At 46.5% G+C, this 15,647-nt stretch overlaps 1 protein-coding gene across 4 annotated transcripts in view; it reads left to right on the top strand.

The window, feature by feature from the left end:
- The window catches only part of MIA2 (MIA SH3 domain ER export factor 2), a 60,412-nt gene that overhangs the window by 14,960 nt on the left and 29,805 nt on the right, over positions 1-15,647 (top strand). For all 4 annotated transcript variants that reach the window (XM_075614334.1, XM_075614336.1, XM_075614337.1 and 1 more), the window contains 3 exons: positions 11,025-11,156; positions 14,221-14,242; positions 15,410-15,498. In XM_075614334.1, coding sequence (XP_075470449.1) covers positions 11,025-11,156; positions 14,221-14,242; positions 15,410-15,498 — 243 coding nt within the window. The remainder of the gene's footprint in view (positions 1-11,024; positions 11,157-14,220; positions 14,243-15,409; positions 15,499-15,647) is intronic.

Below are 15,647 nucleotides of genomic sequence, written 5' to 3' on the forward strand. Positions count from 1 at the left end.
CACATTCCTACTGTCCCTGTACATTATTCCTACTTACCAATTAGATTGTAAGCTCTTTGGGGCAGGAACTCCTTTCCCAAGTGTCACTTTTATGTCTGAAGCCCTTATTCCCATTGTGTTATTTGTAATTTATATGATTGTCACATGTATTACTGCTGTGAAGCGCTATGTACATTAATGGTGCTATATAAATAAAGATATACATACATTAATGGAGTCTTATTGAGGAGAAAATCTTCACCATTAGTTCACCTATTCAGTCCTATCTAGTTGAAGCATAATATTGATGTTTCTTCATGATTCAGTAACACCAGCGTATGAACAGCACCCCCAGTGTTGGAATCACTAGTAATTATAGCTAGCTCCTTACTCTCCATTTATACTTACTGTATGTGAGGTGGACATTGCCCACAACTGGATCAGCCTGTTCTCAAGTGTTCAGCTCAGTTCTCTCCTCATTACTGGCATGACCTTATAATTGATGTGTTTGGTATGGGCTGGGTTGGAACTGGGTTCCTCCCTTGACCAGCAGCTGGAGGCAATTGAGATTTAAGGAGCACCAAACCATGCGTTCCAATGATCAAATATCTGAGATTAAAGTTCTAGTCTGCTTGGATCAGCCTGGTATATTTACTACCAACATCTTCTAAGTCCAACTGTAGGGGTCATCACACGAAATGCTACGTGGCACATGACAGGCAATTAAATATATCCACTGTGGGCTTCATTACGGGTTGTCCAGGGAAGAAAGCAATCAGTTACAGATGCTGTGAATGCCACATGAAGAAACATCTGGGGGAAGATAATCATTCTTTGCACACAGGGGCCATCCTAAGACCACGTTGAGGACTGGCTCCTGTAAAAGCGCCAGGGTACTGTAGAGATGTCCATGACACATTTCTCTACTTCCCTTTTTCAGGAGAAGCTTAGTTTTGCTTTGTACCTCAACTGTTTGTGCTGCATTATTTTCTCTTGAAGTCTTTTTCAGTAATCCTTTTGTTCTTGGAGTGATTCAGGTGACCTAAGAAACAGGTTGTAAGCGTTACTATTAAACTTCAATGTTTTCAGGTCATTAGGATGAAAAACTGTATCAAAGAGTTTCCTTTCACTGGAAATTCTACTCCTGACCAACCAGGGGACTACAGTGTATTGCATTAACCACTCCATTTCTAGAGGGACCAGCAATGCATTGCTCTTATTGTCCCAAGCAGTTTTGTATTTCCTTATTGTGTTCAGAAAGGTTAATCTCCAAAGACCAACATCTAAATCTTACATTTTACAGTAGCAAATTACCGAATTGTATCACTGAGACTCTATTGAAGGCATGTATGCTAAAAATAAGTGAATGGGTGAGAGTTGACACGACTTTGCGATCGCCTCCACCATTTCTATTGGGAGGCCCTCCATGAATCCATCACCTTTTTGTCAATAAGTGTTCCCTTACATTTCCCCCTAAGGCTACGGTCATGGAGCCACAGCCCGTGCGGAGACCGCGAAGGCTGAGGAAAAGCGGGTGCTTTCCATGGCCATAGTACTCGGGACGTGGGGGCGTTCCCAGTGACGTCATGCAGCTGGTTCGCCCTCATTGGGCAAACCGCTCACGTGACCGCCCTGTTGCGCGAGAAATCAGTTAAAACTGATATCTTGCGCATCGTGCACCCCCTCCTGCCTCCGCACGCATGCGCCCGCATGCCGCATGTATGCGAACACTGCCTTAAGGCAGTCTGTTCGCTCAGCGTGCGGACGCGTCCGCGCGGTCGGAGGTACCATGGACGCCGCCTAAGCCTCTTACTCAGGGATGGCCAACTCCAGTCCTAAAGGGCCAGCAACAGGTCAAGTATTAAGGATATCCCTGCTTCAGCACCGGTGGCTCAATCAGTGGCTCAGTCCTTATGACAGCCACCGGTGCTGAAGCAGGGATATCCTGAAAACCTGACCTGTTGGTAGCTCTTGAGGACTGGGCTTGCTTACACCTGGTGTACACAGCGATGTGTAAGAAAAATACATTATTATTAATATTGGATAAAAAGTTATTTGTATGAGAAAAGAATTCCATCTGGCAGCAAAATGGTCAAAATAGACAAATTTGTCCAGACAAAAAGATGAACTTGTTCCCGTGTAAAGAAGGGACCCAATCTGTCTACAAACTGTCTGAAACAGTGGTGGCATTTTTAAGACACACGTATCTCAGTCTGGATCCAACAACATAACAGGATTTAAAATCAAAATGTGTTTAGTTAAAAATTCGAGATGTGAACGAATAAGATTTGATGGCAACATAAAAGGACTTTCAGTTGGCAGTCATTAATCCACCTGTGTCACCCCCATCATTGCGTAAACGTCCAAACAGTATCACTTTACATATGAGTGTGCAAGGCACCAGGATGTCACTCCCAGCGGCACATATACTTTCTCTGTGACAACACAATGTTCCTGGTCGTTTACTTGCTAATCTTCTTCTTCTTTGCAACTTCAATTCTTTTTTGACAAATGGGGACATTAGAAGCAGAAGACAAGGTGAGTGCTGATGATACACAAGATTAATCCTAGCAGACGGTATGTGTGATATTTTGGTCTCTACGTGGCTGCGAGACCCTTGGATCACACACGCCATTTCAGCTTCCCTCTGCACAATCCTACTGACTGCAATGCTGTCCGAGTACTTTTTAAAAATACTTTCAAGGGTATTTTTTTTTTTTTTTTTCAATCTTTTTTTTATTGCAGTTTTTTTTGAGACATACACAAATTATACTTTACCAAAGAAAAGTCAGACAGAGTGAAACCGATACAGCAGGTACAGGAAATATTGGTATAACAACAATGTTCTCATTTAAGACATAGAACCAATATATGAGTTGAGTATTTCCATGTCTATTGGTTGTTTTCCAATCTGTCTACTCTTTTACGATTAAAATGCTGGGAAAAGTTAACAGACATATATATACGTCATCATACGTTCTGTGCCTACACGACAGTAATTCAGATCTCTGGCTCTGAAGAGCAGGATCAGGCGTTTTCTCCATTAACACGGACATCAAAATGTTACTTCTCTGCAATTGAGTACTATTGACAGCATACAGATCAGTGCTGATCAGTGCTGTTAATTATTGACACGGCAGCTTGTGTAGTAGCCATTCATGTACCCCCAAATGTAAATACTCTCCTATAAAGTTGATGTTCCTATGATTAGTTATCATGTATATGTGCATGTACTATATGTATATCTTTATTTATGTAGCACCCACAGCTGTACTTGGCGCTTTACAAGAGAGACAATACAGCACAGGGAATAAGACTACAATAAGTGCAACAAATAAGATCAGACCTGCTCACGCCCCCCCTCCTGCCTTGCAGCTGCGTGTCAAATGATGCTCCGGGGTCACGTGACAACAAATCACATGACCTGTGGCATCATTTGACACCTGTGACCTCACATTACCCAACAGCATCAAATGATGCCGCGTTGCCATGGAGATGCGTCACAGCATCTGAATCCCGGTAGGTTTTGTTACGAGGCCTCACGCGATCCCCCGGAATTTAATTTAAATGCCTTGGGGAAGAGCCTCTGCAACCGCCCGCGCCCCTCCCCCCCCCCAGTTTGCGCACCCCTGCTTTAGGAGACCGACACAAGTATTCTTAATAGATGACATAACATACAGAGCTTAACCTTTCAGGTCCCTTAAGTGAGGACACTTGAAGAAGAGACCTGTGAGGTTTTGAAATCTCTGTACTGTGTTCACTATAATTTCATCTATCAGTTTGATCCTACAATTAATCTGCCCTACTCCAGGACAAACACAGACAGCTACTGACCATTCAAACACGTGTGGTATTTTGGATACAGTTGGCTTCTATCTTTCATTGAAGAATATGTTGGTGCCTTAGTGACGAGACAAATCCTTTTTTATGTGAGAGGCCCTCGACAAGTAGCTTTGCAATGTTGTGCTAGTGGTGTTAACAATTAACAAGATATGCACAGAAATAGGAAGCTGGCAATGCAATCCCACTCACTCCACAGAGTTTTGCCTACGTGCATATAATACACTGACTGATGTGCACATTTTAGCTGAGATGCAGTTAATGTTGGGGGAGGGTATGCAATGAATCATAGTCTCTGTTATGTCAGTGGTTTTCAACAGGGGTTCCTAGGACCCTTTGGGTACCCGAGCACCCCTTAAGGGTTCCCTGCAATTTTCAGATCATTTGAAAACTGTACCACTTAGAGAAGAAGTTACAATGCATCTGATCTCAGACGCGCTATTAGAGAGGGTTAGGGTTCCTTACACTGCATCTGATGTCGGGCGTGATATTAGAGAGAGTTGGGGTTCCTTACAATGCATCTGATCTCAGACGCGCTATTAGAGAGGGTTGGGGTTCCTAACAATGCATCTGATCTCAGACGCGCTATTAGAGAGGTTGGGGTTCCCTACAATGCATCTGATCCCAGATGCGCTATTAAAGAGGGTCGGGGTTCCTTACAATGCATCTGATCACATAAGCGCTATTAGAGAGGGTTGGGGTTCCTTACAATGCATCTGATCCCAGATGCGCTATTAAAGAGGGTCGGGGTTCCTTACAATGCATCTGATCACATAAGCGCTATTATAGAGGGTCGGGGATCCTTACAATGCATCTGATCTCAGACGCGCTATTAGAGAAGGTTGGGGTTCCTTATAGTGCATCTGATCTCAGATGCGTTATTAGAGAGGGTTGGGGTTCCTAACAATGCATCTGATCTCCAACGCGCTATTAGAGAGGGTTGGGGATCCTTACAATGCATCTGATCTCAGAGGCTCTATTAGAGAGGGTTGGGGTTTCTAACAATGCATCTGATCTCCGACGCGCTATTAGAGAGAGTTGGGGATCCTTACAATGCATCTGATCTCAGACACGCTATTAGAGAGGGTTGGGGTTACTTACAGTGCATCTGATCTCAGACGCGCTATTAGAGAGGGTTGGGGTTTCCCCAGCATTTCACAATATATTTATAGTGTTCCTTAAAGAAAAAAAGGTTAAAAACACTGTTCTGTGCTGTGTGCAAGTGGCATTCTGGATGATGTGATGCAATACTGTTTGTAGGAAGGGGTTAGGGATGTGTGATGCTGAGGTCTGTTGCAGAGCTCTCTGGCAGCTAAAGGGTTGTGTGCATGAACAGGATACCTATGGAAGGAGAAGCCGGATGGGATCAGGATGTGCGAGGCGCAGGGTGCACGGTGCTGGGCGCAGGGTAACCGGTGCGGGGCGCAGGGTAACCGGTGCGGGGCGCAGGGCGCAGAGACACAGGTCAGGGCATTATTATATTAGTATCTTGCTGCCTCCTTCCTACTCCCAGTGACGTCACGTCTGTGCAGCACAAGCGGTGCCCGGACCGTACCAACATGTCAGGGGGGTGTTCCTCACACTAAGCCGGTGATCTCAGGCTGCGCTCACAGATATCGATGTTTTAGGTTTCATGCTATACAAGTTTATTGGAGTGAGCTAGTGAAGATTTTAGAGAAGAGAGGGCATGTTTTGTTTGTAATAAGAGATACATGTGCCCCCCCCGGAAGTGGTGCGGTCGGTCCGGGGCTGCAGTACAGCTGGGGGATGGCAGCGGGGGATGGGAGGACAGGAGAGGGGGAGAGAGGAGAGGGGGCGTCTGGACATCATTACCCGGGGGTCGGTGTGATGGCAGACATGTGTTACACAGTGGCCATAGAGAAGCTACGGTCGGTGAGTGATGTGGGGGGAGGGGTGTAGGAGGTGAGTGATGTGGGGGGAGGGGTGTAGGAGGGGAGGTGAGTTAGGGGGGGAGTGTAGGAGGTGAGTGATGTGGGGGGGGGAGTGTAGGAGGTGAGTGATGGGGGGGGGAGTGTAGGAGGTGAGTGATGGGGGGGGGGGGAGTGTAGGAGGTGAGTGATGGGGGGGGGGAGTGTAGGAGGTGAGTGATGGGGGGGGAGTGTAGGAGGTGAGTGATGGGGGGGGGGGAGTGTAGGAGGTGAGTGATGGGGGGGGGGGAGTGTAGGAGGTGAGTGATGGGGGGGGGGGAGTGTAGGAGGTGAGTGATGGGGGGGGAGTGTAGGAGGTGAGTGATGTGTGTGGGGGGGGGGAGTGTAGGAGGTGAGTGATGTGTGGGGGAGGGGAGTGTAGGAGGTGAGTGATGTGTGGGGGGGAGTGTAGGAGGTGAGTGATGTGTGGGGGGGGGAGTGTAGGAGGTGAGTGATGTGGGGGGGTTGGAGTGTAGGAGGTGAGTGATGTGGGGGGGTTGGAGTGTAGGAGGTGAGTGATGTGGGGGGGTTGGAGTGTAGGAGGTGAGTGATGTGGGGGGGAGTGTAGGAGGTGAGTGATGTGGGGGGGAGTGTAGGAAGTGAGTGATGTGGGGGGGAGTGTAGGAGGTGAGTGATGTGGGGGGGAGTGTAGGAGGTGAGTGATGTGGGGGGGGGAGTGTAGGAGGTGAGTGATGTGGGGGGGGGAGTGTAGGAGGTGAGTGATGTGGGGGGAGGTGAGTGATGTGGGTGGGGGGGAGTGTAGGAGGTGAGTGATGTGGGGGGGGAGTGTAGGAGGTGAATGATGAGGGGGGGGAGTGTAGGAGGTGAATGATGAGGGGGGGAGTGTAGGAGGTGAGTGATGTGGGGGGGGGGGAGTGTAGGAGGTGAGTGATGTGGGGGGGGGGAGTGTAGGAGGTGAGTGATGTGGGGGGGGAGTGTAGGAGGTGAATGATGAGGGGGGGGGAGTGTAGGAGGTGAATGATGAGGGGGGGAGTGTAGGAGGTGAGTGATGAGGCGGGGGGAGTGTAGGAGGTGAGTGATGTGGGGGGGAGTGTAGGAGGTGAGTGATGTGGGGGGGGGAGAGTAGGGGGAGAGTAGGAGGTGAATGATGGGGGGGGTGGGGGAGAGTAGGAGGTGAGTGATGCGGGGGGGGGGGAGAGTAGGAGGTGAATGATGGGGGGGGGTGGGGGAGAGTAGGAGGTGAGTGATGTGGGGGGGAGTGTAGGAGGTGAGTGATGTGGGGGGGAGTGTAGGAGGTGAGTGATGTGGGGGGGGGGGAGAGTAGGAGGTGAGTGATGTGGGGGGGAAGAGTAGGAGGTGAATGATGGGGGGGTGGGGGAGAGTAGGAGGTGAGTGATGTGGGGGGGGGGGAGAGTAGGAGGTGAGTGATGTGGGGGGGGGGGGAGAGTAGGAGGTGAGTGATGTGGGGGGGGGGGGAGAGTAGGAGGTGAGTGATGTGGGGGGGGGGGAGAGTAGGAGGTGAGTTATGGGGGGGGGGGGGGCTCTCCATTATAAACATGTCAGCTATTCTATTACAATTAAGAAGCAGCAGTGGGGTTAAAGTGTAAATGTAATTTCTGTGTGTCTTGTCAAATATAAATGTATTTTTTATTTCCACCATGTCCAGTAAAATCGTTTCCTGCCCGATGCTGATTGCTCCCCCCACACACACAGTTGTCAGAGTGGCTTGGACCGGGACGGGGGGGGTCAGGGGGGTGGAGGGGTGGGAGGGTGTTCGTGCGGCGGTCACAGTGGCCTTGCGCTCCTCCTGAAGGCATTTAACTTCCTGGGAGCGGCAAAGGTCTCTGTAACTTGCCTTGGCTCCGGCTGACACTTTGCCATGGAAATGCCGCGGCAAATGACGCCGTGGTGTCATCTGACGCGTCAAAATGCCAGAGACAAGGTGAGTGGGGGGTGGGGAGTTTGCTCACCCCTGGCATAGACAAGAAGTAGTGGAGCTGTGCGTGACAACAAATTTGTGTATGTACAGTATATCTTTATATAGCGGCCACCGTGTACTTGGCACTTTACAAAGAGGTAGGACAGGGAATTACAATAATACAATAACTGCAGCAAAGTCAGACAATAGGAAAAGCAGTCCCTGCCCCGGAGAGCTTACACTTTAAGCGGTAGACTTAGGACACAATTATAGTGGCCGCCTAAACAAATACCTGAACTCCGTGAAGGGGCACATAGTGCGCGCGACGGAGAGGCAGAATCCTGGAGAGACAAATGAATTTGTTTTTCCATGTGATGGCCGTGTGACGTCAGCCAATGGTGGCGAACCGCTTGCGTGATGTCACGGCCACACCTCCCAATGTCTCCTACATACAGTGCAAGTTTTGCATGCACCGCTCGAGTGACGTCACGCGTGCGCGCCCTGCAGCACCCACTATAATCGCAACCTTACAGAGACAACAGGTGAGGAAATAAGTGCAGGAGATGGCACTGCTTGGCCACAATGGTTGGTAGGAGCGACTGTGGGTTAAGGAACCCTATAATTACATTGTGAAATTCTGTGGAACCCCCGACCCTCTCTAATAGCGCGTCTGAAATCAGATGCATTGTAAGCCAAATTTTGGACAGATTGTAAAAGAGAAACTTGCGACACATAGAGGACTGTTAGCAGAATATTACAATAATCCAGACGGGCGAGGATAAGGGCGTGCATTAGAGGTTTAGCAGTAGATTGATAGAGGCAAGGGCAGATCTTGGCAATATTACGGGGGAAGAACCGACACGTTTTAGCCATGCCGTGAATTAAGAAGGAAAGGGAGGATTAAAATGCAACTCCTAGGTAACGTGCTTTGGCGACTGGATTGATGGTAGTATTGTTTACTGTGATGGAAAAAGGGGATATTAGGCCAGGTTTTCGGGGAAATATGAGGAGCTCCGTATTGGACATACAGTATTATGTTTAAGGTGAAGGAGCTCCTTCCACAAGGATATAGCCAGGATGCAATCAGAGACCTGGGACTGGGTTGCAGGTGTAGGAGTGATATATGGGGTCTGGGTGCCATATGTCATAGTAGCTATGTCCCCCCGACAAACTTGTTTTCCTATGGAAATCAGAACACGATCTGCACTGATGGGGGATGGCTCCTCCCTGTCCGTCATCAGTGACAGTGATCACGTGACCACGACTGCTGGAGGGGCCCTCACAGGGTTAAATAGAAAGTGCAACCATTAGGCTTTCAAAAAAAAGGCACTCTGTGTATTTCAATATAAAAGTAGTAGTACATCCTGCTCCTGGTATTATCACCCTATGAGAACTGCCTATAAATAGATACAGGACTTCACAAAAAGCCTGATCACAAAAGGAGTTGAACAAGCGACTCGGTGTGTAAAGGCACTGACACAATCCAATAAACCAGGATTAGCCAACTCCAGTCCTCAAGGGCCAACAACAGGTCAGGTTTAAAGGATACCCCTGCTTCAGCACAGGTGGTTCTATCATTGGTTCGTTCCCTTTGCTACTATCTTGCTGGGCAATCAGGTCTAATAGGGGGGCTACAGATTTGGATGTGAATTTACTCCAAAGGGTCCAACCACCGTCTTTCCTGAAAGCGCAAACATTCAATATTTTAAAGGCAGGACGCATTGTAAAAGGAAAAAAAAGAGAAAGTGAAAAAATCCTCAATCTTTACATCTGAACAACAGCGTTATGTTATAATACAGCATTTTAATTGGCATGACTTGACCTCTCTGTGGACCACCCTCTCCTCCTTCACATTCTCCATACTCTTGGTATTCGTAACAAAGCTCTATCCTGGATCTCCTCTTACCTCTCCCAATGTACTTTCAGTGTCTCTTCTGCTAACACCACCTCTTCCTCTATGTGCCCCCTCACGCCCTCCCCCCCCCCCCCTGCAGCTCACTGCAGACCCGGGGACTCGGCTGCATGCGCCGCCAGCCTGGTAGACGCGCGTGCAGCGCAGACAGCGGGGCCGTAGCCTTACTGTTAGAAGTTGTCATACACACAGTAGCCCAAGCACGATGCCTAGGGGTCACACTCCTCTCTCTCACATTCTCCTTTCACATTCAAAAGGTAGCCAAAACCTGTCGCTTTTTCCTCCGCAGTATTACAACGAGATGCCTTTTCCTCTGTTGCTCGACTGCAAAAAGTCTGACTCAGGTCCTCATTCTCTCCCGTCTCAATTACTGTAACCTCCTGCTGTCCGGCCTTCCTGCCTCTCACCTGTCAGTCTATCCTTAGCGCTGCTGCCAGAATCACTCTAATCTTTCCTCTATCTCAGCGCCTCCCCTGCTGAAATCCCTCTCTTGACTTCCTATCAAATCCCACATCACACACACAATTCTCCTCCTCACTTTTAAAGCTTTACACTGTTCTGCCCCTCCTTACATCTCAGCCCTAATTTCTCGCTGTTCAACATCCAGACTCTTGCCTTCCGCTCAAGTATGTCTTCTCTCTACTCCCTTTGTATCTAAAGCCCTCTTCTGCCTTAAACCTTTCTCACTGACTGCCCCACACCTCTGGAATGCCCTTCCCCCCCAATACCCGACTAGCACCCTCTCTATCCACCTTTAAGACCCAACTCAAAATACACCTGCTTAAGGAAGCATATGAGTAGCTCTATGAGTGACCGTTTTACACCGTATACATAAACCATGGCCCTTTGCAGATGTACTTACCACAATGCCCTCCAACAGCAGTGCATTGCAGTGCAAGGACCTTGCAGCAGTAGCTGGAATACCTTGCACATTTGGGATTACATGTGGAACTTTGGGTGTTCGGAATATTTAACAACAAATGTAACTAGAAGCACACAGAATCTGTACACACGTCACTGAAGGTTTCTGCAGCGCACAGGTGAGTGTAGATATGCAGTTTTAAGGATATTCGGCCGAGTAAAAGGCTGCATGAATAAAAATAAAAGGTATCTTTTACATTAGAGTAAGAGTTACTCGGAATGTAACCTGAGATTGTGACACCCCACAGAATAATTTGCTGCTCTCTCATACCCTTCATTGATGAAGAAGTCAGAAGCACAATCCGTCCGAGTGCCCCGGAGCACAATCCGTCCCAGTGCCCCGGAGCACAATCCGTCCCAGTGCCCCGGAGCACAATCCGTCCCAGTGCCCCGGAGCACAATCCGTCCCAGTGCCCCGGAGCACAATCCGTCCCAGTGCCCCGGAGCACAATCCGTCCCAGTGCCCCGGAGCACATTCAATATGAGCAGGCTTTGCTTGTCAGCTGTCATCTCTGGTTCTAGAGCACTGCATTCCTTTCTAAACTTGTTCCGTGTTCTCTTACAGGTTGTGTCCTCTTTGCCTGAAGATCTTCAGCCGGGATCAGACTTTTACGGGTGTTCCTGGGAGGCCGTGATTGTTACCGCCCTCCTGGGTTTTTTGACAGTGTTAGTGATTACATGCAGAGCTTGCCGATCAGTAAGTATTCGGAATCATAAGACGCATTTTGTTCGTGGATATCCAATACATGACCTCGCGTACCACACACCAACCACCCTCTTTATTTCTGAAGGAGTAAGACATTTGCAAAGTTATGACCTCCTAGGGCAGGGTTACATAGCTTTACCTGTTCACTTGTCTTGCATTGCAGACTGTTTGCTGCAAATGCCCAAAAACATCTGCAATGTAACAATACTAATCAGAAGTGGGAAGTGCAAGGGAGAGCGGAGGGGATGGGAGTTCCCCACTTAAAGCAGCAGAACATGTGTTTTTGTAAAAAAAAATTTAATAAGTGGGAAATGAGGGGGTCTCTGGAGCTGAACCCCATTTATTTCAGCCCTGGGGACTCCCTACTTCCCGAGATACTTACCTCCGCAGGGGGTGCTGGTAGTAGCTCCGGAGCTTTAAAATTCCCGCAACACGCGGGCCAACAGGAAGCTACAAGGGATGACATCACAGCTTCCTGTTTGACCACGTGACACGGGAGCTTTACATTCGCCATTTCGATAGCCCCACACTGTCCAGCCGGAGCTGCTAATGGTACCCGCTATGGAGGTATCTCGGGAAGCAGGGGGTCCCCGGGGAAGAAATTAACACAGCTCAATTTTTTTTTAAAAGGACGGCATGATTACTGCTTTAGCTGTAATTAAAGATCTATGTGACGCGGTCAGAATTCCCTGCTCAGGAAAGCACACAGAATATATTATCTTGCTATCATTACATAAGTGTCTTGTGCAGTATTCACAGAAATTAGGTCCCTGAGCATTTTTGGGGGGTATCGGATGACCATGTGTTTGCTCCTCATGACGCCCTAGTTCACATAAGTTTAAAAAAAAAACAAAAAAAAACCCCTCAAAAATACTTTGCGAGCAGCGTGATCTGCTGCTTGTAAGTACCAACCTGATTGAATTACATTGTGTGTTACATACAGTGTTTGTGAAGTCTAACTATAATAAACCATTATCTATGAATAAATAGTATTTGTGATATAACCATATGTGGAACATGGAATTGGTACAAAGACAAACACACAAAAAAGAAAAAAAAAAACAGTCACATTTAGTGTCCAAAGTTTGATGCTTAAAGTTGGATGAACCACATCCAATGGTTACCTAAAGAAAAGAAAGTGCACGCCCCATAGCAAATAAAAGTTACATTTAATGGAGGGGAAGGGATGAGAGGGGGAAACAAGTACACTCACAAGGTTAAAAAGCAGCATTTCCTGATACACTATAATCACCGCCAGCAGTGGAAACAGTCAGGAGTCCCAGCTTTGATGTTGGTCAGCAGCGTTGATGCAGAAATGAATTCACAGCCTGCTTGCACCGCGATGGTCCTGGTGTGTTGAAATGGAAGTCCCACTGCATGCACTTTCCTGATGGCGCGGATAGATCCTCTATCACTAACCATTATAGGATTAGAACACATATCTCCCCAGACTTTGGGAGGTGATCGATTTTATGAGTCTGTGCAAAGAAGAAACCTATTGGATCTACCCGTTGAGCATAATGGCCCCTGGTGGATGCAATGAATGTTTAGACATTTCTCTGTTCACCCTGCCTTCGGATAAATTAATATTTAACAATCTGTCATTTTTGTTCCTAGAACAATATGTATACTTGTATAACTCATGAGTTTTATATAATTATTAATACAATAGCATCTATCAGTCGATATATACTTCTAATGATTGATATTTAAAATACATCATCAGTCAACATATTTTACGTTCATCCATTTGGTCTGCCCATGTTCCCTGTGCAAAGTCGAATATAATGGTGTTTTATATGATATCAATACAGTTGGCAACATTGGTATCTAATTGTGCACATACATCATTGCTGATGTTAATAATTTGTTTTAAATTGTCTATTTTTGATTCTGTATATGTTTATCCATTTTTTGTTGGGATTTTAAGAATTTACGTTGTGTGATTTTCCAACCGTGTCTTTGACCCCTTAGTAGTTATCATACAACTAAATGTACTGAATACATTTGATTGCCGATTCCAGTATTTAAGGGGTTAATATTCCAATAAGCCGACCGAATAGGTGTTGCCAGGCAACGTTGGGATATTTAATCATGATTTTAGAAATTTCCCATCGTCTTCTGAAGTCGCCATCTGATGACGAAACGCGTTAGGACGGCATTGCGTCATCATGTTGAGCACAACGTGTCCTGCTCAGAGAAACTTTGAGGCCGCGCCATCAGGAAAGTGCATGCAGTGGGACTTCCATTTCAACATACCAGGACCATCGCGGTGCGAGCAGACTGCGGCTCCATTTCTGCATCAACGCTCTGGATTAACATTAAAGCTGGGACTCCTGACTGTTTCCACTGCTGGCGGTTATATCATGAAATGCTGATTTTTAACCTACACTTGTGAGTGTACTTGTTTCCCTCCACTCTCTTCCCTTCCATTAAATGTAACTTTTATACACTATGTGGTTTGCGCTTTCTTTTCTTTTTTTCTATATACATATATAGACAGTGGTTGACAAATCACCAAAAAATCTACTCGCCACACAAAAAAATCTACTCGCCACCTAGTACCAAACGTGTGCTGCTTGGGCCAATATTTACTCGCCCGGGGGTTAAATCCACTCGCCCGGGGCGAGCAAATGTATAGGTTTGTCGAACACTGTATATAGATATAGTATATGGAAGAATGACCTATATCTAATATATAGATATAGATATAGATACCTGTAAAGGAAATCGGGAGACAGCACTCAGATGTTAGTTGGTCAAAGTGTATTATACCAAGGCACAAAAATTCCAACGTTTCAGTCCCCAAGCGGTGCCTTGGTATAATACACTTTGACCAGCTAACATCTGAGTGCGGTCTCCTGATTTCCTTTACTGGTATCGTATCTCTAGCCTATTTATATGGGACATGCACCTGCTACATTACACCTACGATTGGAGTGCCTTCTGAGCTCTCTCTCTGTCTGTGTCTCTGTCTGTCTGTGTCTCTCTGTCTCGTTTTGTATACAGCAAGCTCTAGCAAGATCTATCTTTAACCAATTTTTTCTTTTTCCAGATTAAAAGTAGATTTTATGCAAGTAAGTGTTTCCTTGTCTGTCATTTCACATTTTCTTAAACGCTATTTTGCACACCTAAATGAAGCGATAGTGAGGTCACAGACTCCCACATCCGGGTGCATATATGATGGACTCGAACGGTGGTCCGGTCCGTTATAAGATGAGATCAACGTGACGGAAAAGCCTAGTTTTCCGCAGATCTGACCACACATTGCACAACCTTTTTGTAGCGTTTTATGATGGCCCATACATTTGATAATAACTCTTTAGTCTCTCATATTTGCATTCCCTGCAGTTTAATGTCTGCTCAATAAACATGTACCCTGAATAAAAAAAATGTAGAGGGACGCCGCTGAACTTATGTGGATATAGAGGTGGGTGCTACCTGGGAGGTAAAGAGGATACTGAAAGTGTAACGGGACACACGGGAAAAGACATCCCATACGTGGTGCACTCCACTAATAATAGTCTGTCTGGGGATTGGGGAACAATCAATAGAATAGAAAACTTAGCATTTAATGTATCAAAGTTGCAATATGCATACAGCGGGTTCCGTTCCAGGCCGCCGCTGTAAAGCGGGGCCCTACTGTACTTTAAAATAGAACGAAGAAATGTGTACATATAAACTATTATATACACTACAGTGCTACTATCGTACAATTAATCTAAAAATAGGTTCACCCCAGGGGGAAAGGCAGTGCATGGAAACACTGTGATCTCTAGAAGAAATCGAAAATTGATACTGCTTATTTAGTTAATATATAGTAGGTAGTTAATTGGTGCTGAGAGGCCAATAGGTACAGCTCAGATGTATATACCAAAGTGACAGACAGTTGCCAAAATGTAAATTCTATTAATTTGTCATCATTCAGACATCCTTTTATTAGTGGAGTTTACCATTTATGGGATTTCTTTTCATGTGTAACCCCTTTGGTGCACTTTCAGTATTTACCTTTTAATATTTTTTAAATACAAACACCTAGAAATTGGGCATTGACACATGCTCGTTAAATTCTATTGTTAATAGGTCCCCTTTGTAGTGTCTGACTTGTGCAGAATTGTTCCCATTTCTCCAACGCACTAGCGCTGCCGTTTCCCTAGCGCCGCCATTTCCATAGCGCCACCATTTCCTCAACGCCCTAGCGCCGCCGTTTCCCCAACGCCATAGCGCTGTCATTTTCATTTCAGGCAGAGAAAATAAACTTGGGGCTCAATTCACTGACTTTTTGGTTGATAAAAGTGAGGTACTGAAGAAGCTCAGCGGTGTCCAAAAACAGGTAACACTGCACGTTTTCATTTCATGCCCCATTTTGTTTTGCCTCCTTCATGGATCAGTCAGACTGTGCTCAGAAGGTTGGGCCTTTATTGAGGGTATTGGCCCCTATGTATTAGATAGAGCGGGTGCATTTTGCATTGCTTGCACTAT

The sequence above is a fragment of the Ascaphus truei genome, chromosome 9 (genome assembly GCF_040206685.1).
Source record: "Ascaphus truei isolate aAscTru1 chromosome 9, aAscTru1.hap1, whole genome shotgun sequence".
Classification (NCBI taxonomy): domain Eukaryota; kingdom Metazoa; phylum Chordata; class Amphibia; order Anura; family Ascaphidae; genus Ascaphus; species Ascaphus truei.